The sequence below is a fragment of the Rhamphochromis longiceps genome, linkage group LG2, assembly GCF_057381845.1.
Source record: "Rhamphochromis longiceps isolate RC_006_pf linkage group LG2, R_longiceps_female_GT1.1, whole genome shotgun sequence".
NCBI classification, from domain to species: domain Eukaryota; kingdom Metazoa; phylum Chordata; class Actinopteri; order Cichliformes; family Cichlidae; genus Rhamphochromis; species Rhamphochromis longiceps.
Genome location: NC_140558.1, coordinates 38619292 through 38641486, shown reverse-complemented (window position 1 = coordinate 38641486; position 22195 = coordinate 38619292). Strand labels below are relative to the sequence as shown.

General features: G+C 37.5%; 1 protein-coding gene across 3 annotated transcripts in view; it reads left to right on the top strand.

The window, feature by feature from the left end:
* LOC146677900 (uncharacterized) overlaps positions 1 to 10016 on the top strand; it is an 81524-nt gene extending 71508 nt beyond the window's left edge. For 2 of the 3 annotated variants that reach the window (XR_014907672.1, XM_085382888.1), the window contains 3 exons: positions 1390 to 1459; positions 3339 to 3479; positions 9909 to 10016. Coding sequence is in view for 2 of the 3 variants with exons in the window: in XM_085382888.1 (XP_085239014.1) it covers positions 1390 to 1459; positions 3339 to 3479; positions 9909 to 9914 (217 nt within the window). In the remaining variant the exon portion in view is untranslated. Of the gene's footprint in view, positions 1 to 1389; positions 1460 to 3338; positions 4991 to 9908 lie in introns of those variants that run through there. The other variant, XM_085382883.1, reaches the window with a different exon arrangement.
* Positions 10017 to 22195: the final 12179 nt, after the last annotated feature.

The following is a 22195-nucleotide window of genomic DNA, read 5'->3' as shown; positions in this document are numbered from 1 at the left end:
GCATTCTGGTTCTAGTGTTCGTTGCTCATGATGCTCATGGGAATAGATCTTTTGGGAGAGTCAGATATTTTTGATGATGCACTTTACAAATCCCTCTTGAATCTGACCGCAGCTAATTTTTGTTTTTAACTTTTCAGTGTGAGACTTTGTGAGAAGCGTCAACATGTTTTATTTCTATTTCAATAAGAGAAAAAACAGTTTTAACCTGTGTTAATGATTTCATTGTTGACTTTAGCGAATTGGTGCCGCTGCATCAGTACTGTTTAGGTTGATAACAATAACATTCATAGGGTTGAAGTTCTGTGTGGTAAGTACTGTGATATGGCCTAACATGAAGATTTCAAGTGGCTGATATTGTAAAATATTTATATTGTGAAGTGTTTCCTTTTTGAGGAAATTTAAGCCAACCTAGTGTGCTTTGATCAGTATGCTTTAATGATGAGATGACTGAAATTATGAGGCCACTTTGTCCTGAAATGCAACAATATCAATACCTTTCATCAAATGCTTTATGTACTACAGTTATCTTTAAAAAAATCTTGAGATATTCTGTAACTCATTCTTCTTCTACTGAACCCCAAACTGTCGCATTCTGCCCTTTTCTGCTCTGTTTCTAAAAATAATACATCTCTCCACAGAAAGCATAATAGAGGTGATCAAAAATAATTTTGAGCTCAAAGAAGCCTCTGTGTTTGTATAAGCAAAATAGTTCTTCTGTAGTGTTAGGAGTCAAAAGGTAACAAGCTAAACACTGATATTCTCAGCCTCCAGCACGTAACCCTTTCTTCATATATTCTGACCATGCTATGGTCTGAACCTTGCCACACCCTTCCCCCAAGTAATCACAACTGATTAGACCTCCACTTCTCAGTTTGCCACTTGTCTGCCGCCATCTTTACTTTTGTACTCTCTGCCTAGCAACAAGCATAGGCGCCATTTTGGACAAGGTATACATCATTTTAATGTAAATAAATCTATTTCACCCTGGGATCTGGTAAATTACTATCTTACCCCCTGGGCTGCTGTTGTGCCATACTTAGGTTGAGCGCCAACTGTGTAACGTGGTCTTTGGTTTTATGCATTATCATAACCACATATGGCATCTAGCACAACTTACACTGTGTAGCTGGCGTACTTTTCTGGGTGCGGCTTAGGGACTGAGCTTGGTCTGAAGAGGCAGGAGAATCTGTGTCAATGTTCATTCTGACTGACCAAATGTGTTTTTAATTGGATCTCTGGCTCCTCCCCCCCTCCTTCCTAGGTCAAGCCAGTGGTTCTTTTGCTTCCCATCTTGGTTTCTTTTCATCCACCCCTCTGTGACCCTTCCCATTTTAAATTTTTTTCCCAGATCCTCTTGTTCCTCTGCCTCATCTATGTCTATCCCTGCAGCTCCTGCCCATCTTCACCTTCCATGACTTCTTCGCGATGGCACCCTAATCTCTGCCAGAGTGGTCTGATGGTAAGTAGGTATCCTCTGCTAGATCCCCCCCCCCCCCCCGACATGCATGGAACTTGACTCACATATCTGCTTTTTCTTTACACTGCCACTCCATGGAAAATTGCAACACCACATGGAAAAATGAATGCAGCTGCACTGACTGCTGCTTTATTTTCTTTTGCTTGCCCTTTCCAGCTAAAGAATGGTTGCCACAGAGGGGTGATGTCAACACTGTATAATAAGGACAGTTAAAAAAAATGAACAAATTTTAACTCTGAAGTAAATTACTGGACAATATACTGTACAACTATTAAAAAAGACCGAATAGAAGAGTGAAATTTATGGGTCACTTGTTTCTATCTGAGAACATTTGTAAGGCAATCTGTTTCATGTCTAAGCATGTGCAGGTTGACAATTAATAAGCTCATAAAACACTCAGAAACTGTGCTCTTATGGTCGATATTGCAATCATCGCACTTACATGCACATGTTTTGTGTGGTTACGAGCCATGAAATGGTGAATAGCAATGCCGAATCCCAGTGCTATGCTCTTATGATTTAACCAAACTGATCCTTTAGTTTTCTCTCTCATCTTCATCTGCACTGTAGTTTTCTGATTTCAGTGGTGCCAACCCCCTGTGTAGTCCAGCGTGTACCAGGTCTTATTAAACTAGGCTCGTGTCACTCTTCCCTATGGCTGCTGTACTGTCAGCTTAATCCCAAGTCCCTGAAATACTCAGCTTTCTGACTGTTGTTAGAGAATTTACGAATAATTAGTGTCACTAAATAGAGCATCACTTAATAGCCAATATATAGCAGCATAGCGAGAAAGGTCCCGTCTATCCTTATATTTGCTGCATATTTGTCTTTTGATGCATTGCAATTTACCCCTGTGGTTGGTTCTTAAAAGATGCCCCTTTTTCCTTTTTCATTTATTATCTATGCCTTACATAACTGAGATTTTGACAGTTTTTGATGAGCCAGTTTTTGAGATTTCATGGTCTCTGGGTAAGCTGGGAAGCTCAGGAGGTAATCATATGACTGACAATGATCATTTCACATGGAGAATAAACAACAACCTAAAAGCAAAAGTTTTTTTTTTTTTCAGATGTGGCCTGCAGCACTTGTTGTGGCCTGTTGCAATGCAAAAGGAAAATAAATAATATTTTAGAAGTCCACATCTCTCAAAATTCATGCTTTCAAGGTTTTTATTTTTTTTTTAATATATTTTTTTATTTTGGGGGAGTTAGAGTAGGTTGTGTTGGGTGAGCCGACCTTTGAAGATCTTTCAACTCCTGCAAGCTCCAGGCCTATGAGATGCACTGCCATCCTTTTAAGGGAATGACCATAACTTTGGTCCCCTTGCTTCTAATCCCTCCTCCAGACCCTTGTCATCACAGATCAACCAGTCTGAGCCTTAATGTCCTCCACTTGCTGGCAAGGGCAGCTGGTAGCTTTCATGTATGCGAAGAGTCACATCAATATGCTTCAATCTGCACTTGGACCAGAAATTGATGCCTTTATCTTCATCTGTCTTTCTGAACAGTATATGATCTTTGACATACATCTTAGAGCTTCTGCATAATGATTCACGTTTTACAGAATGCATTTGAAGCATTGTTAGAAAATCGCTTTGATTTGGACTCCTAAAGAGCACATTGCCTTAGATTTTACAAAAACAATGCAAAGAGATCCTAAATGGCTGTTGTCTTTGCTGTCTCTCAAAACTGTCACCTTTCATTAGAAACAGTTCAGTTCTGTTGCGAGATACAGACTTTTTGTACGATTTCTCAAATCTCTGCTGTTTGAGGTTGAACTTAAAAAAGAAATTACATTGATCACGGTCCAGGGTGTTTCAAAGTGGTGAGTAATCGTCAGTGTTTAATTTTATCTGTTGCAGTATGCATTGCAAGGCAGCTGCATGATCAAGCCTGTGAACTCTACATCTGAAGGAAGGATTCTGTTTCTGATCATATCCCTATTGAAGTCCATCCATTTGTCGAACATGGAGGTGTTGACGCACTCGCGCTTGCACTCACTGGTATGTGGTGGTTACATTTCTATGTACTGGACGTGACTGTGTGCCGATATTTAGTGTTTGTAGCAGTAGTGGGAGCGCATTTTAGAACGCTGTAAGGGAGGATGCATGGCAATCTCGCTGTTAACCTTCAGCCTTACGAGTTCACCCCAGGGCCTAAATCTACAATGATGGATATAAGGTGACGGGGAATAGGGGGTCTTCACACAACCTAGGAATTTCCCCTGATGTTTTTTACTTACATTTAGACCAAGATTTGCACTGCGATGATATTTTATATTAGGGGTGTATCATTAATGGAGGGGACAAATGTGATTTGTTGACCCTAAAGTGGATGGCACAGACAAAAACAGAGTAATGGCATTGAGGCAACAAGAGGGAATGCAAGGTAACCGGTTGATGATATATGTATTTACACTCATCAACAATATAATGTCCCCAGGGGACCAAGGTTTCATTTATATCCCTTTGAAATTAAAGCCCTAATGATGGAAATTATTAGCCACTTGCTAAAGAGAGCACAGGGGCATGCGAGAGAGTAATTAGTGACCAGTGAAGCTTTGAGGAGATGAAGTAATGTATTTAAAGGCAAAAATAATCATCAGTAAGGAAGCCTGGCCTTCTATTAGGTGCAGTCTATGATATGGTAATTTGATATGCATCGAGTGAGGATTCGTGCATACAGCATCACATTAAATCAAAAACAGCTGCATTAATTTTTGTCTTACGATCAGTGGCATACCACCTTCACTGCTGACTCAGACCTGTGACGTGTTCACCTTTTCATGGATGACTTTCAAAAAGAACAAGGAAGAACTGATGGTATTTATTTCAGTCAGCAGGGAATAATCCTAGTTTTAAGATATCTGAAAGAGAAGAGGGATCAAAACTCCATCTCTTATGTAACAGGAGAGTGTGTCACATTGTTTTTTTTAGGTAATTAGCAATTTTCCTCAGCTCAACTCCAGTACCTTATGTTATCTGTTTGGTTGCTGTTGTGAATGCCATAGCATTCCTTTCAGTTATGTAAGTGACGAAATTATGCAATCTCTATAAGTATGTTTCAGAAAAAATAATCTGCAACAAAAAGGAAAATATACTTATGGAAATGCTATGCCTACAGTATAACAAATACAAAATCCCCACCGTTTTGACATGCATCAGGTCAGTAATACCCAAACAAAAGCTGAGTGTGCAACAGAAGAAAGAAGAGAGGGAGTTTGTTTACTGTAGAAACAATGATATTTGTATTTAAAAGTGTACGCTTCTTGACTTTCAAGACCAAAGAAACAGCTACAAATGAATCAGTAAAGCTATGTGTGTAATATATTTGACTCGTAATATCACTTCCTGTTTGAAAACATCATTAACTTTGCTATATGCATTAATTTCATTCAAAATATCCCACAAAAGGGACCATGAATAATTCCAAGGAACCAATGGAAGAGAGGGAAAAAAAGATACAGCCATCACTCATATCACGCAGCTTCAGTATAAGTACCCTTTTCTGCCTGTGTTTTAAAATGGTGTAAATGTCCTTGTATTGATCAACACATTACGGTAATGTGCCAAACAGGTACAGTGGAAACAGCTTAGAAGTCAGCATGCGCTGTTGATAATATAAATTGTAACATGTGAACAAGAGATTATTGCAAAATGGCTGACTTGACTGCCTACACATCTTTTTTTTACTGATCTCTAATATAAAACAGCTTTTACTGTTGTTGCATGTTGCATGTAAATCCATACGTATAATATCATAACAATATCAATTTATGTTTTTTCCATTTTAGTTTAATTTGGGGATCCCAAGTAAGAAGATAATTTCTTTTTCTTTTTTACTGTCTGCTAAGAAAGACAGATTGTGCGACTGGAAGGTGGTGTGTGTGTGTGTGTGTGTCTGCGTATGTGTGTGGGCATGTGTGCATTATGCGTGTGTTAAACGGGACCTAGGCCACAGCAGCGTGGAGGACTGAAGTCTCCGTGTATTCTAGCTCAGAGATCACAGAACTTATGAAAGACTGCTCTTTGATCATTTCCATTTCTAAAATAATTTGCTTTGAACATTTCAAGTCACTTGTGCTTTTATTTATGGAGCCTGTAGACAATCAAGGAGTTGAAAATAATTAGGCTCACGCGCACATGAGTGTGGACACGTATTCCCTTTCGATCAGTTAAAACCAGCTCTGTTAATTAAAGTTCTAAGCTGTGACTCTGCCCAAATAATTTTCTTGTAAGCTACTGCATTCCTCAGATCTGTTGTCAGTAGTGCATATTTTCTTTTGGTTGTTCCTTTCTATGTTTTTTTCTTACAGAAATCCCACTGACCCATATGGTAAAATGGTAAATGGCCTGTATTTGTATAGCGCTTTTCTAGTCCCTAAGGACCCCAAAGCGCTTTACACAACTTGTCATCCACCCATTCACACACTGGTGATGGAAAGCTACAATGTAGCCACAGCCACCCTGGGGCGCACTGACAGAGGCGAGGCTGCCGGACACTGGCGCCACCGGGCCCTCTGACCACCACCAGTAGGCAACGGGTGAAGTGTCTTGCCCAAGGACACAACGACCGAGACTGTCCAAGCCGGGGCTCGAACCGGCAACCTTCCGATTACAAGGCGAACTCCCAACTCTTGAGCCACGATCGCCCAAGAATGAGAATGAGAATGAGATCATATAGTTGATCTCATTCTTGAAGCATATAATATAGATTCCAAGTTAAGAGAATAGGGGCTCTATTATTAGTCCCATTTGAGGTGCGCAGCCTCCATCTAGGTACTGCTGTGTATTTCTGAATTCCCTGAGTGAAGGCATTACCATCTCATTTGGGTTAGGGTGAGATTACCTCATGCAACCGAGCTGTTTTATCACAGAATATCTAGGGGAGCTGAGCTGTAGCTGCTGACTGTTTATTCAGGCAGCTGAAGGAAGAGACATTCCAGACACATTTCACAAATATCACACATGACAACTTGTGATGCCACCTTACTGATGTTTCCCATGAAAGGTCTCTCACTAACAACAACATCCTATTGATCTTCAGCACCATTTTAACAACCTCCTCTCACCCTCTCACACATACACACCTGAGTGGGTATGGATTGAAAATGTTAGCGGTTAGCGGCTAACTTTGCCAACACATCCTTTGGTACGTCTGTCAATTAAGCCCAGTCATTGTAGGAGTGGCACAAGAGCAGATCTGGGCAGAGAGAGAGTGATGATAATCAAAGGTGTAAATAACGGCTCATTTCGTGGTGCAGAATTAATATGCAGGACTAACATTTTTGTCCTTATTAAAAGGATGAGAACTCAAAACAAGAAATAAACTTCTTGGATTAAAATTTTGTGTTTAATTGGATAGATGAAAGGAGCAATTAGTTGCAGTTGAGTTAAGTTCTTTTTTTTCCCCAAGTCAGCTCATCTTAATTTATTTAAAACAAAAAAGGGAAATAGTAATAATGCATTCATTCACTTCTTTCATATTTATTTCACATTTTTATAGAACGCCACTGCAATTCATTCAACAGTTCGGCTATCGAATATCTTTCATTTTTCTATTACGTTTGAGATCATAGTTCAAACGAACTATATTCTCTTACTATGTTTTCCTTTTTTTCTATTCACACCTGTCTGGCCTTTTAAACAAAACAATAGCTAACATATTTGCCACAAACTTTATAACAGTTTTTACTGAGTTGCTTTAAATTTTAGTTATATTTCATAAACTGCATGCATTTCAGTTTTTTTTTTTACATGAAGATTTATGGTACTACTGTTGCTTTATACTGAGCGTTTTTTTTATCTACTGAAATGTGATGAGCAAAATACACTTTCAGTGTAATGCAGTACAGCTCAAATGCACATAAGACTACAGCCTGCTAAGCTGCTGTTAATACTCATGCCGTTTAAAAGAAATTAAAACAACATTAGTATCAAAACACTGAATTATATCCTTGCTGCCAGTAGATTTAAATTCAAGGCCATTGTATTAGCCTACAATATAGTTAGGTAGTTAATAGTATAGTATTTTATCCCAGTGTAAACAATAAACTCCTAAATAAGTAGGCCAACATTGTTTGAGTTTATTTTGCTTCTCTGAAATATTACAAAAAAAAGCCCAGACTACAGGTTAATGAGAAGTTCTAATTTCCCAAAGATCATAGGAGAGATAAACGCCCACCTTTTTAGTTCCTCTCTGGTTATTTCCTCTTTGCTGGCTCTACATTTGTAGGCATGAGATGCTCGTTTTGTAGATATACAATTTAAACCGAGTGATGCTGGTGCTGTTGTAACGTTAAAGGATATGTTTCTTGTTGTGGAAAATGGGTGAGATGACTGGTAGTGTCGTTCCGTTATTGCACCGACCTTACTCATCAGTCAGAAATCAAAGCTTTGACAGTTGCCAACATTAAAGGGCTGCTTCTGGCACGTCTTGTGCCAAGAGGCTTCTTTATGCTGAGCATATTAATATACTGTAGGTCATGAGCAGGCTCATCTGCTGATCATGTATGAGAAGATGGATACTCTCGAGCCACACCAGGCACAGATCCAGCCAATATTCTTGCTGGAATATAAACTCATCCACTACAAGTGCACTAGCTGGCTACTGAAATGACTGAAGTATTATGACACAGTTTTTTAATCAACCAGGAATTTAAAGTAGAGCTCCTGAAAAGTAAAAAGCAAACCTGAGTTTAACTGAAAGATCCATTGCTGCAAAAAAATAAATACAATCACTTCTTCCTGGTGTCACATCTGTTTGTAGAAAAGAAAGTGATTCGACAGTACAAGCTAATCTTATTGTTAGTTGCATGTTGTGTACAGGCCATAAGCTCATATTGTTATTACAGGCTACTTTTGGGTTTTGATTTCAGACATTAAAAAATAATAATTCAAATGTAAACGCTTCGAGTTTCAGACCTTGTCACAAAATAACCTTTCATTTTTAGTCCATGTATCCACATTGAGGTATTTTGTCGCTACGTTTTTTCTCCACGCGGTTTGGAATTTTGACTTGGGCAAGCTATCTGTTTATCTGCACACGCAACAGAACTTGAACCGACTCTTTTTAGCATTAAAATAGTGTCTTAAAATCTCAAGGAAGTCAGAGTTAGCAGCGAAGCTAACAGCTGTAACTCTTTGATTTGCCGCTTCAGCCACACATTTATGATCATTAAGGCAAATGTAACTTGTGCCCACTTATTACCTGTAATTAATTCTTGCTGACTCTCAAGTAACTACTCATCATTTTTAATTTTAGTCCAGTTTGGAGTAAGTTTAGACATTAGATGTAAAAATGTTGAATTCTTAGATTTTTGCAGATAATTTGGCCTGTTTTGAGATTTAAAGTGTGTATTATTAGAATTTATATTGACACATTTTTACTTCTACAATGAGCCTGTCTGTCTAGGCGAACAGAAAAAGCAAAGCCCATTCATCCTTCTGAAACCGCGTGCACAACTTCTACCGCTGACTGCTGCTTCACAAAATCACCAGCGACGAGTGCTGTTTTGCAAGGGGCGGTGTCTCTCAAAATTGAGATGGATGGTTTACAAAAAATATGTGAAACATAACATGCATGTTTCATGATGTCAGTGACAAGACATGGCACCATGTCTCCTGCAATGTAGTTTGTGCCTTTACCAGAGTATCTTAATTCCTGTGCAGAGACTGTGATTTAGTCTTTTTTGTGTGTACCGGGACATGTTTATGGGCTAATAGGCCTTTGTTAGTAGTACTCTATTTATTTAATACAATTGTAGTGTGAACAGGAGGAATAATAAACAGGCTGACTAAACATACGATTCTTCTTTTGGGCTGAGAAAACCCTGTGTAAGGACACAAAAGGGGGACGTTTCCACAGCGGAAAGTAAATTCTTTTGAAGTGGAACTAATCATCTGAGGGATGGTTTTCGTTGTCCTAACAACGCAGCTGAATTGGAATGAGCCTTCTTTTTTGTGGAAGATATGTTTTCTTTTTTTCATTCAGAACTGATGATGATAGCAGTTTCACGCCCTGTCCACCCACATTGTCCGTCCAAACTTCTTTGCAGATAAGTCTTTACTCGGAGACGCCGAACACACGGCGGGTGACTCTTGGACTGTGACGTCAGCCTCACTCTTGTGTCTCCCAGTCTTTCTCTTTTTTAAATACCATTAGAATGAAAGGGGAATCTCACAGCAAATCCTTGTCAATAACAATTCTTTCATAGTGCGAATGGATCAAGACTTAAAAAATACCCCATATCATAATATATCATCTTTTATATTATGATATGGATAATATGATGCATTCCTCTTTAGGTTAAGGTTATTTAAGTCAGGTTTTATCAAAATAAACATTTATGTTTTATAGAAATTAAAAAATATGAAGGTAAAAAAATTAACTAAAGTTACATTTCCTTCTTATGTTTTTTTCTTGTTTTGCAGTATTGAAGGCTCTTTTCAAGATGAGAAAAAATACTTCAGGCATCTTGTTGAAGTTTTGTGTGTGAACATCTTGAATGCTGTCATAAAAGCTTCAATTAAAGATCTTTACTCAGACGTTTTGTCTTTATTTACATTTCTGTTGTGACAACAAAGTCTGAAACAGTGGATTGCACATGAAATAATAGTTGAAAAAGATTTTGATTATTTATTGTTGTTGTTTATTTTATGAGCTAAACTTGGCCTAAAGTAAAATAAAAAAAATTTCCTATATCACTATGATGAAAAAACAAGAAAGGAGAGTAGAGAAACTTAAATCATCGACCTGGTAACATTTGCATGCTTTGAAAGTCAGTCAAATGATAAAGGTCTTAATTAAATCTATACAGAGAAAATTAAATGTCTCTTTACAAAGGCTTTGATAGACAATTATGATAAATACTGTGAACTGTTATTCCTATAATTGTCCATGCTACTCATTCTATTAGGTAGTAAAAGGTTGGATTAAAGTGGACTGTTCTTTCTAAAGATAGCACTTGTTCTTTACAAACTAAGTAAGCAATTATTGACTGGAAAGATGAGATCTGGCAATGATTCACTGTGATATAATCTTTTGTCTAAAGCTGGAGGGGTGTAGCTGTATGTTTCAGCTTGTGTCCAGCGTCTTCTCATTTGCGATCCAGGAACTGAAAAGGGTAACTTTGGCCTTATGACCTCAGCCTGAGAACTGTAAATCTTTCTTCTTCACACAAGCTGTATTGCTTTGCCTCTCCTGAGTTGTAAACTACTGGCCTTTCTGCTAGTCCTATAGCCATCCAGCCGTTTTATTGTCTCAGTAGGGATAGTGAGTTCAGGCAGTAGTCATCGACCAAAACAGAGGTGAACTGTTTGGGGAAGCCTCTCGGTGCTGTGCTAACTTTTCAGTCAGACCTGTCGAGTTTGAGGGGAACAAAGCAAATGCAGACTTGTAGATTTGAGTATATATTAGGCAAAGCAATAAACAGAAGCTCCCGTTATGTTTGTTGCATATTAAAAAATAGTGAATTTTATGTGAAATGTGCACGATTAAAGATTTTGACTGAATTAAAACATCAATTATCTGTAAAATGTGAATGGACCACAAATTAGGATTTAACAGTCATCAGATGTCTTTGCTGGACTCCAAAACTTATGAATCTTATTTTTAACATTTAGACTTTTTCAAACCCTCCCTACTGTGTTTTTTTTTTCATGTTGATTATATGCAAACTTTTGATGGTGATTTAAATCTACATTATTTAAAACTTTCCCCATGGATGATTTATTGATTGCAATGTTGCACTTTACAAAGAGGAACATCCAAAGAACAACTGGAGCCTGATTTAAGTCACAGTATGTTGTAAAATTGTTAAAAATGTAATAAATCAAACTGCTTTTCATTACTCCAAAAAAGCAGCCTGTTGGCGGTAAAGCCATGAATGTAGCCACAGATTTGGCAAACAAATTAAACCCTGTGTGAGTATGTGTTGATAACTGCAGTGAAGTATTTGTATTAGTGAGAAGCAGGTGGCAGCCAAATGAGCAAAGTTGTTCTCAGTCAAAAACTATTTCAAGCTCAGCACAGATTTGTACTGAGAAATCATAAATCTACATGATGTTCAGTTAATGCCAGCTAGTCACACACCAATTAATGCGAATTTAGGTGGCTTTTACAAGATTTGGCAGCGATGTGATGTCACACAGGGGTGGATCCCTGGTTGCAGTGACAAGAGAAGACAACTCTTTCTTCCATAGGAACACAGAAACAGCAGGATGAGTCATGATTCTTTTTTGTAAGCGGTACAACAAATTTTCAGAAGATGAATCATTTTTGTCTCCACACTGTTTGCCTGCTGTATGCTGCATATTCTCTGCTAAAGCCTCACCAGCACACTCTAGTACTGACTGGAGCAGGTTAAGGCAGGACACAGTAGATAAGCACGTGACACACTTGAATGTAGGCCACTTTTAGTTCTTGTTGGGTAGAAGAGAAATTCAGCTCTTTAGAGGATACAAACTTAGAATCCTCAAGGAGCCTCATTTCTCCTTCCAGCTCGAAATTGGCTCTTTTTAATGCAACTGAAAGCTCGCTGTTTTACAGGCACGAATAAAGAAGCAGATGTCCTAGAAATTCAAATGTTGTTTGCAATGGCCGTGCCCAGGAATACATTTTCTTGTCAGAGTGATTGATCAGCTATATTATAGTATCTTCGCATCCTCCAACTGTCCATTGGCTTGCTGGTATTTTTGTCATTTTTACATGCCATGCGGTAACTGGTTGCCATTGTCATCACGGCAGACTGGGAGCCGGGGAGAGGACGCCAGTGCTGTGCCAGTTGGCGCAAGTAGTGAAAACACAAGGCAGACACAGCACAATTCTAATTTTCATCGTTCCAGACACGAAGGTCACTGCTTTGGCACCTGTAGTTTTTACATGTTTGGCTAGTTATTGACTGAGTCCATGTACTTTGGATGTATGTGTAAATTGAACTGATTTATTCCTGTATAAATTATGAAAGTGTTGATTTTCTTCTCATTAAAAAAAAAAAAAAAAAAAAAAAAAAGAGGTCAGGTTATCCATGCACAGTTATGTAACACAGGGTGATTTAGGGCCACTCTAGTGATCAACTACAATAGTACAAGTCTATTAATAGGACACACTAGTAAATAGATAATTACAAATCTTGTGATATACATTTATTTTTCTGAATTATATAACACCGTGTGTAAAGAAAGAAAAATTGTTTGTTCACAAGAGGCTCATCGTGATTGTTATTTAATGAGTTAGCTCTTATGCCCCAGTTCTGTTAAAGAAAAAAAAAAATCAAAGAAATGCAGCTTTCTTCTTTGCTATGCTGCACACACAACACAGGAAAATGTGTGTACCTTAGGTTATTGTATGGCTTTATCAGTTTTCTTGTAGCTCTTAAGCCTGTAGATATATTCTCCTGGTGGTGCTTTGCTTAGCACACAATAGTTCTGCAAATATCAGGGGCCAAGTCATTATCTTCTGCTCAGCAGGTCACATTATTGGAGTGTTGAACTAATGATATGTAATGAGCTCTCTGTGACACATGTCTAGCCACCCTTACTATCGTGGGGCCCATTAATAGATAACAGCATCATAATTAGCTTCGTTGGGAAGCCAAACCTAAGCTTATAAATATATCAAACAACAGTTAAGTTGCGTAACTGCAATGTATGCAGTTCTTATATTTTGTTTTCTTGTGTGTATGGTATTTTGATGAAAGTATTGTGTTCATCGGCACAGCTAAAAATTGCTAAGTACTATGACAGGCACTGATACCGTGTACTGTATAGTATACACAATACCGACAAGAGCGTTTTCAAAGTGTGGACATGTATAATTGTCTACAACTACTTTTTCTTTTTAAACAAACAATAATCTATGGCTAACAGAGCGTCTAATCATTATTGTCAGTGTTTTCACTGTGCTCAGTAAATTGAAAGCCACAAATACATGGCTGTCTTAAAAATTTATATTGGAAATGGTTTTGATGTTGTACCCCACTGCAAACACTTTCAGCCTTCTGCAGGTCTCCTAGCAACAGCAAACAAAGGCAGGACCCATCTCAAGTTTCCCGTGGAGCGGCCAGTCCGGCGTGCCTTTGATCTTGACTGGGAAAATAGCTGAGTGGGCACTACTCGCATTTGTCTTTCATTTACTCCAGCACCCCCACCCCCTCCCAAAATGTTCACTCAAACAGCCAAATCTTTATCTGTCCGCAGCAACCAATACCCCTCTTGGATAATCAACCATAGCAAGAGAAGTCATTGATGCACTGTTTAATCAAAATTGGACGTTTTTGTTTTGGAGCACAGCTGCTGCAGCTATCATTTGTGGTTCCATTGCAAGAAAACAAAAGTGTAAACCCAGATAGTTTAATCCAAGACGGTTTAACCCTTGTTTCCATTGTGTCAAAAGTGTCAAAAAAGACTTACCTCAAAATTTATGAACCTATGCCTTGGTACTTTTGAATGAAGCCGTTTATCTTCCATTGCAAGAAAATACAAGTGAAACCCAAGATTGCTTAAACCAAGATAGTTTAGCTGTTTTTGCAGCGTGTAAAAAAGGACTCACCTCAGAATTTATCTGTCCATGTCCTTGGACTTTGGGACAAGGAACACATGAAGCATCTAAAACATTTTCATTCTTTTCAACTTTATAAACTCAAAGCACTTGTCTCAATGCCAAAAGGATACTAAGCAACCAGCGTGGATTTTGCAAGTCTCTGGGCTGACACAGTACAGGAGAGTGCTCCCATTTAAATTCAACATTACAAGTCTAGGCTGCACATGGGGAAAAAATATTTAGGAAGTTTAATAATGCTTTCGAAGTAAGTCTTTGGAATCAAAAATACATAACTCATGACCAAGTAAATGCAACACATCTTAAGGCTATTTAATGTTATCTTACTCTGCTCTGCTTTCATCCAAAACAGCTCAGACAGCTCGAGAGACAAATTGAAGTGTTACACACTGTTTTGGTGTAATTTACTGTAATTGATGTTTCTATCTAGTGCTGAGGCCTTCTGAAGCAATTGCTTGTGTTTGTAGGAAGGCATACAACCCAGTGGGATGTATTGACTGAGGCTGTTGACTAATACTGCTATATTGGCATGTTTTAATGCTCTCCCATTGTTTGACTAACAGACTCCGCTCTAAAGTTAAAGCACACCTTGCACACTGCAGAAAAAAAAAAAAAAGGATATCAGTGTGTGTTTTATCACTTTTCTTTATCAGAGATGACATAGAAACAAATTTCTTTTTCGTTTGGTATCTTAATAGGTTAGCATCTAGCTATAATATATGCTATAATAACCTAGCTATAATATATGTTTGGGGTGTATCTTAGAGTCAGAATACTAACATTTTTTGTTATAAAAGTGCTGAAAGAGGTTTTGTTAAAAAAAACAAAAACAATATTTGCTCACATACCTTTTGTGATTTCATCCTTCTGTGATGGATACCCCATGGTGCTCCCATTGCCATATTTGCCACATTTTCGAGTGTTATCTTCAGGTATAGTTACACTAACATTGTCTGTACGAACAAAAAGGCTTCTGGTCTTATTTTTTGATGTAGTTTTCTTCCTCTGGAGCAATTTCCACAACCAAACTTCTGTTTCCTGTTTGAACATCCACACGTCTTCGCACAATACGGACAGAGATCACTCCTGAAACTGTGGTAACACTGTCCTTGTATGGACAGAAATTGTTTCAGTATTAAAACACAGTTTTAAAATGAAAGCATATTACTGTAAATATAGCCTTCCGGTGCTTAGAACGTTTTTTTACTTTTAACCCACAAACTCCTGTGTTCTTGATTATGTGATTGTTGCTTATCAGAATCAGAATACTTTTCTAATCCCTAAGAAAATTATGCATGTTATCCTTGAAATGCAATAATGTGCAAGAACAATGTGTCCACATCTCCAGTTATACCACATTGTGTTGCATATGTGGTCCATAAATGTACCACAAACTAACACCCAACAACAAGCAAGTGATCAAAATTGGGACTTGATGAAGAACACAGTAGAGATCACGAATGAAGCTATACAGCTATAAGATACATTATCGTACTGTTACAGAACTGTAACTCCACATCATAGTTTTCCCCAGGACTGCTGAGTTTGGTAAATAACCACGTGTTTACTGACATATTAGCTAATGTGAGTGATATGCTTTGAAAAAAGTAAAAATGAATACATTTGCAATTTAAATTCATACATTTAATACAACTGTAACAAGACGTGCAACAAAACTTGCTTAATGTACCGAAAGTGAAAGTGCAGAAATGGTTATATATGATGTTAACTGATCATATAGTGATGTATTAATCGATACAACAGCTTGAATGTTGTAGATTTTTGGATATGATTTGGATCAGATAGGTGATTAGTTCAAGAACATCACATGTTTTATTTGTAAAACTTAATTTGTTAAGTAACAACAAACCATAGATTAAAAAAAATGCAATGTAATAAAAATACAATTTTAAATTGAAACGTGATGGAGTAAATATCAATAAAGAGAAATAAAAGTACCTGAAAATTGTCTAAGGAGAAACAAATTAAATGTAGAGTCATGCAATATAAGGCTTATCTTCAGAAATGGTGATTACATTATGTGGTGAAATAGGGAAATAGTTTTGATTGACAGTGCAGATGCCTTTGTAATTTCAAGACTAAAAGCAAACATGAGAACTTTGATTTAAGTATATTTGGTAAATATACTGATGCCAATAGTTTCACACTCAAAAGTCTAAACAAACACTGCAGGTTGTTTGGATTTATTATTCCATTTAGACATTATCACAACAATGTCAGCTCAAATTTTGTAGATATAGTTCTTCTCATAGTGCAAAGGTGCACTATTTCCAATTAACCTAAAAATGGGAAATAAATATTTTACCTAGTACTGTTTTGTTAGTTGTATTATCTGTCATTCCTGTTGGTGAGTTTTTCAGTGTCTTTAGCAACTGAAAAAAAACTCCCAACAAAAAACCATTTCATCTGTTATAGATGGTTGTTTTCAGGGAATACTTGTTCTAGCTGGTTCCTATTTTGAGTCGTCAAAGCAAAGGTTCTGTAGGAGTGCAGTTTTTTTTTTTCATTCCTTCAAGATCCTATTATGGAAGCATGGAAGTTTTTTTTTTATATCTTGGAATTGTAGGGAAAAAAATGCCCCACCCTTGCCTTCAGCTGCCTGTATTCTTCTCTACAAACATGTTACACACTGAGAAAGAAGTCACAATATTTAATATATAGTCACATTTTTTTCCAGGTTGAATAACAAAACAACAACAACAAAAGAGGTTGTGATCTAATACAGAAAATTTGAAGTGCTCAGACAAGGAGACCTTTACCTTTCAAGCTACCTTCTGACCTGGAAAAGCCAGAGTAACGTTTCGTTTTGCATCTCACCTTCAAGAACTCTTTACTAGCTAAAATAGTTCTTCTGGGAAGAAAAGGAAAACATTTGAAGTAGATCTCTCTTCTCCCTCTTTCTCTTCCCCCAAAACCCATTTGAAGCCATTTTAGCATTTATATATAGTATATTTATGATTCAGAATCCTGTGCAAAAAGACTGTTATGGCATCAAGTATCATCACATTACCACTGACAAAAAATAAAGCATGTCTTCATGCTTGTCTGCACCAAACCCCACTTGGAGTACCCTTCTGATGACTGCTTGTGCCAACTGACAACAATGTTGGGGTGGAAAGAATGTATTAATATCCTCTTGAGCCCTAAGCATGAACATTTACTGTCACCGTTATTTATCCACTTATATGCTTACCAAATATAGGTGTCCTAAGAAGTAGTTTAGTTACTGGAAGCATTTCAGTATTTTTACCTTAATGTAGCAACGAGGTGGGACTCTCTCTGTAAAAAAAGAATCATTTCTGTTTTCATTTAATAAAATTATCAGTTGAATTGCTTTTTTATTAACAGCAGCTTAGGGTGCAAGTTCATTGTGCTGGAGGACATTAATGTATGAAAATAAGTTGCGATGTCTTTAAATGTAAAAACACACACTCTTATACACACCATCCTCAAAATTGCTTTCTTAGAAGCTGCAACTCACTTTTTGTGCACTTAACTTTTCAGATTTGAATCCAGATAAATTCTTAAACTAGTTTTTGGTACTTTTTATTATTTTCTTTTTGTATTACAGTTTTAAGCATTTCTTGAGGACACGTGTTAATTGTTAACCTGCTTTAGATGACAGTGTTGGTTGTCTAGCTGGATTTCTGTTATCTACTTTACTACAACAAAAGGTAGATATGTTTTCCACCACACTGTTAAAATTGCCAACTTCAGTTGTACATCTGTCAGTAGAAACAGGATGGTGTTGTTTATGGTTCATCAGCTGATTGGATCTTGGGTCTTTCTGGCTTAAAGGATAGTATTTCTCCTATCCTTTTCAGGATTTCAAGTGCCATGTCTTTCTTAAATAGTCAGAGTTATTGCTCCCCCTCTGCCAGTCATGAATACTCTACTTGCCTGCTACCTAATAGCCTACTCCACCACCCTGTGCCCAGGAGATTTCATATGTTTTGTGGTTTCACACAATCTAACAAGTGCCCCATCTTGCCTGATCCTTGTTAATATAACACATGGCAGAATACAGTGAAATTCGCATGTGAAGAAAATTAATGAATCTTCTCAACAAACCAGTTTTGATCTTTCAAACCCAACTAGAGCCAAAACAGAAGCCCTCTTACTCTCAGAGGCCCAACGTGATGCTTTCAGTCCCTGTGGAATTTAAAAAGGGAATGGAAGCTGGCAAAGAAATTTCTCAGCAAAGTTGTCTTCTTCTCTCTCCTAAATTTGCCAGTTTTCAAGAGCTCATCAGTGTGGGCAACAGGCTTGGGAAATAGAACCCTTAGATACAGATTAATTTCATCCTATAGTTCCCCCACAACCTGTCTCCTTACAAAATATGATGATGGACAGACCTAGAGAAGGTCTTTGCAGCCAGCCACCTTACTTGATGTATTCTCCATGGCAATCCTTAACCCCCCCCCAAAATGACAAAGGGATGAATGGTCTAATGATAAGTGCAGAAAAAGGCATGTAAAACCTTTCTCAACATACTGCTCTACTGGCTGCAACAGTGGAAGCCTCCAGTTTGGTTAACAAATACTGACTCAGCTTAGTATGGAAAACAAAACCTGGAGAGTTTTGTTCAAATGCTTAATCACTGACTTCAGTCAAATAGAGGTATTTAACAAGTTAAATTTGAAATATTTGAAATATTTCTAATATCTCCACTTCATCTAATTGCCCATAGAGAGTGATGTGTGTTACTTTACATAAAAGTGCAGGAACACAACAATATGCTTTCTGACCTGTTTTGGCTTACAGCCTTCAATCCCTGGCTTCTCCAGTCTACATCTCACATATCCTTGGGCGAGATACTAACCCCCATCGGATTACGGATGTGTGTCGTGTTAGATAGAAAGCTCTTACGTAGAAAAAGAAGAGAAAAAAGTGCTTGTGTGAATGGGTAAATAAGGCAAGTTGTATAAAGTGCTTTGAGTGCTCAGGTAGAGTAGAAAACCACTATATAAGAACCAGTCCATTTACCATAACTATCTTTCCAACCTCCATATTTTCTGTAAATAGCATAAAGGCATCTATAAAATATGATTGTTATGATCTTGGCTCACAGGTCTTTGTCTCGTGAAAGAAAAAAAAGAGCAAAAAAAGAAAAAAAACCCAAAGAAAAACATAAGTGAGCAAATATGGAACATAGAGATCGAGACCTAGAATCATTAGTGGTAAGCATGATATTGCTTTTCTGGCCCAATTTGTAATCTTAAGACATTAGCTTGTGAACACCTAATTTATAATTATCTGGAAAGTAAATGTCTTTTCAAATAATTCCTTTTAGAAGGGACAGCTATTCAAGATTCTCAGTGTCAAGAGCAGGGACAAAGCACCTGTCAGGGCACAAGGGTAGAGTGTAGAGAAGGGAAGGTTAAGGGCTGGGTGTATTTCTTTCAAGCCCTTTACTTGAACCCATGCTTTAATTTCAATCAGCAGTAGATTCTAAAAACTTCATATATAAAATCATGAATAAAACCTGCCAAAGAAGCTCAAATTTTGCTGACTTTCTCCATAACCTCCATAAGTTTTTTTTTCTCTTTCCCCTAGAAGTTGTACTTCTACCACCATCTTTGCTCTTGGGGAATTTTTCTACAGACTCCAACTTAGGTTTCTTTCAGTGTCATGTCTGTTCCTTAAGATTTCTTTGGTTGGTGTACTTGTACCTTGTCTGGAAGCAGATCACACACTGTGTTGCCGCCACTTTGCATACTTACTCATGAAATAAAGCGGGAACCTTAAAGAAGAGTGCAATGTTTAAGTTAAGAGAACAAAATCATTTTTACACTTAATTAACTTTTGTTTTCTGTAGATAGGATCCAGATTAACACTCAAAAGACCCTCATAAGATTAGTGGATGTATTAATCATGTAAGCTGAAGTTATGTACTTTTAATGTATTATTACTGTTTAAGGCATACATGGTAATAGTTGTCGTTAGTATATAAATTATTAAATGGTTCTTGGATACAGGCTTGGGAAATAGAACCCTTAGACACAGATTAATTTCATCCTATAGTTCCCCCACAACCTGTCTCCTTACGAAATATGATGATGGACAGACCTAGAGAAGGTCTTTGCAGCCAGCCACCTTACTTGATGTATTCTCCATGGCAGGAAGGCAATCCTTAAACACCCCCCCCCAAAAAAAAAAAAATGACAAAGGGATGAATGGTCTAATGATAAGTGCAGAAAAAGGCATGTAAAACCTTTCTCAACATACCGCTCTACTGGCTGCAACAGTGGAAGCCTCCAGTTTGGTTAACAAATACTGACTCAGCTTAGTACTTTTAATGTATTATTACTGTTTAAGGCATACATGGTAATAGTTGTCGTAGTATATAAATTATTAAATGGTTCTTGGATACTTCAGATATACATGTTGATAAATGTTATAGATACATAAATGATTAAACGGATTCTTGTTTTTCAGCGTACACACTACCTCAGATGCTATGGTCCAGGCATCCTTAAATTTACCTATAATAAGCCCCTAATAATCTAATTTACTTTAAATATCAAGTTCAGAGCAAACAGTATTTTTACATGATATTAAATGTTTTATTTTGTGTTATATGGTAAACAACTTATTGGAGGTGAGTGGCCAACCACAGATGGTCACATTCCCACTCAATCATTGTACCTGCATAATGTACCACTGTTGAGAGCTAAGGGTGTCGGAGTGGGAAAGGGTGATTCAAACCATTGTAAAGCAAGAGTGAGTTGGTGTCAATCATTTGAAAACTAAAGAAATTTAATAAATGTAATCAATACAAGTGCATTTATTAATTTTTTCTTATTAATATTTCTAAAATAGCACAGTGGCTATAAGGGACATTTTATACCTATTTTAAATGCAGGTACACCAATAGAATCAAGGTGTTACAAACAGGAAAATCTGGCAAAAATGTAAGGGTTGAACATTTGTAAATATATGTTTATTGAAAATATTATTGAATAAGTGGATCGGTGTACATAGACCCTCTAAGGTAAATACTTTGTTACCTTACCACATCACTCTAAAATGTCGAACTTGCTTTTGACCTCAAAAAAACAACAAGTTTTACTAAGGTACTTTAAGGTATTTTCACTATGTGTGGCAGAATGTTATTAGGAAAAATAAAAAGTATTTAAAAATCTTACTACTGAAAATTCTTGGGCCCTCTTTTGAAATAGATTGACTGGACTAAAAGGCCCCCCTACTGGGTATATAAAGAACGCTTAAAGCTTTCGTGCCTATTTAGAGTAATGCGCAGACATTTTACACCATCTCAATCTGTCATCCTATATGTTGTGTACACATGGAAGAAATCAGTGTCTGTTTGTGCCATATAGAATCTATAATATATGACATTTCTAGAGAGGGAAAAAAAACCCAACAACAACAATCATGGCACAGACGGAGTGGGGGTGGGGTGGCTCTCATTGGGGTTCAAAAGTAGAATGTAAGATGTCTGTCTTTGTCTAATCCAACACATTTTATTTTTATAACTGAGAAATCTGTTCAGGGACCCCAACATTTTTTTTTCCAACTGTCAGGGTGTCATTTGTCAGAAAAAAACAAAAAACAAAAACGTGAAACTGTATTCCCACCCCCATTCCTTCTGTATGTTATGAGGTTTTAGCTCTTTCAAAAATGCAAGGTGGGTGTTTGTATCAGATGGACACGTAGACACAGCGACCTTCCACGTACTCTCCACACTCTGCGTGGAGAGTACAGACGATCTCCTGATTTCCTCTTTTTTTAACGGTGTTATGCACTTTAGCTTCATCCTCAGTCAGTAAAATATGCCTTTAAGATGACGAAGCATTTGGACTATAGTGAGCATTGTCCCTCATGATTGAGATGTTAACCTTCAGGGCAACCCTTGCTCTTCAGTACCTCATTTTTTCCTTCCCTCTTTTCTCTGTTCTCCTCCTCCTGCGTCTTCTTCGTTCCCCTTTACCCTGGTTTCTCTTCTCTAGCAGCCTGCACAGTGATGCTCTAAAGCCATTAGTGAGTCCTAGCTCCGATAATGAAGCCACAGAGGTGGTCTGAGCCAGTATGGAATTGGCGCTGGAACACGGGAGGAGGGTAGATTAGGATAATTACCTAGCCATGGTGGAGCAATGGAAAAAAAAATCTCTGACTTCCT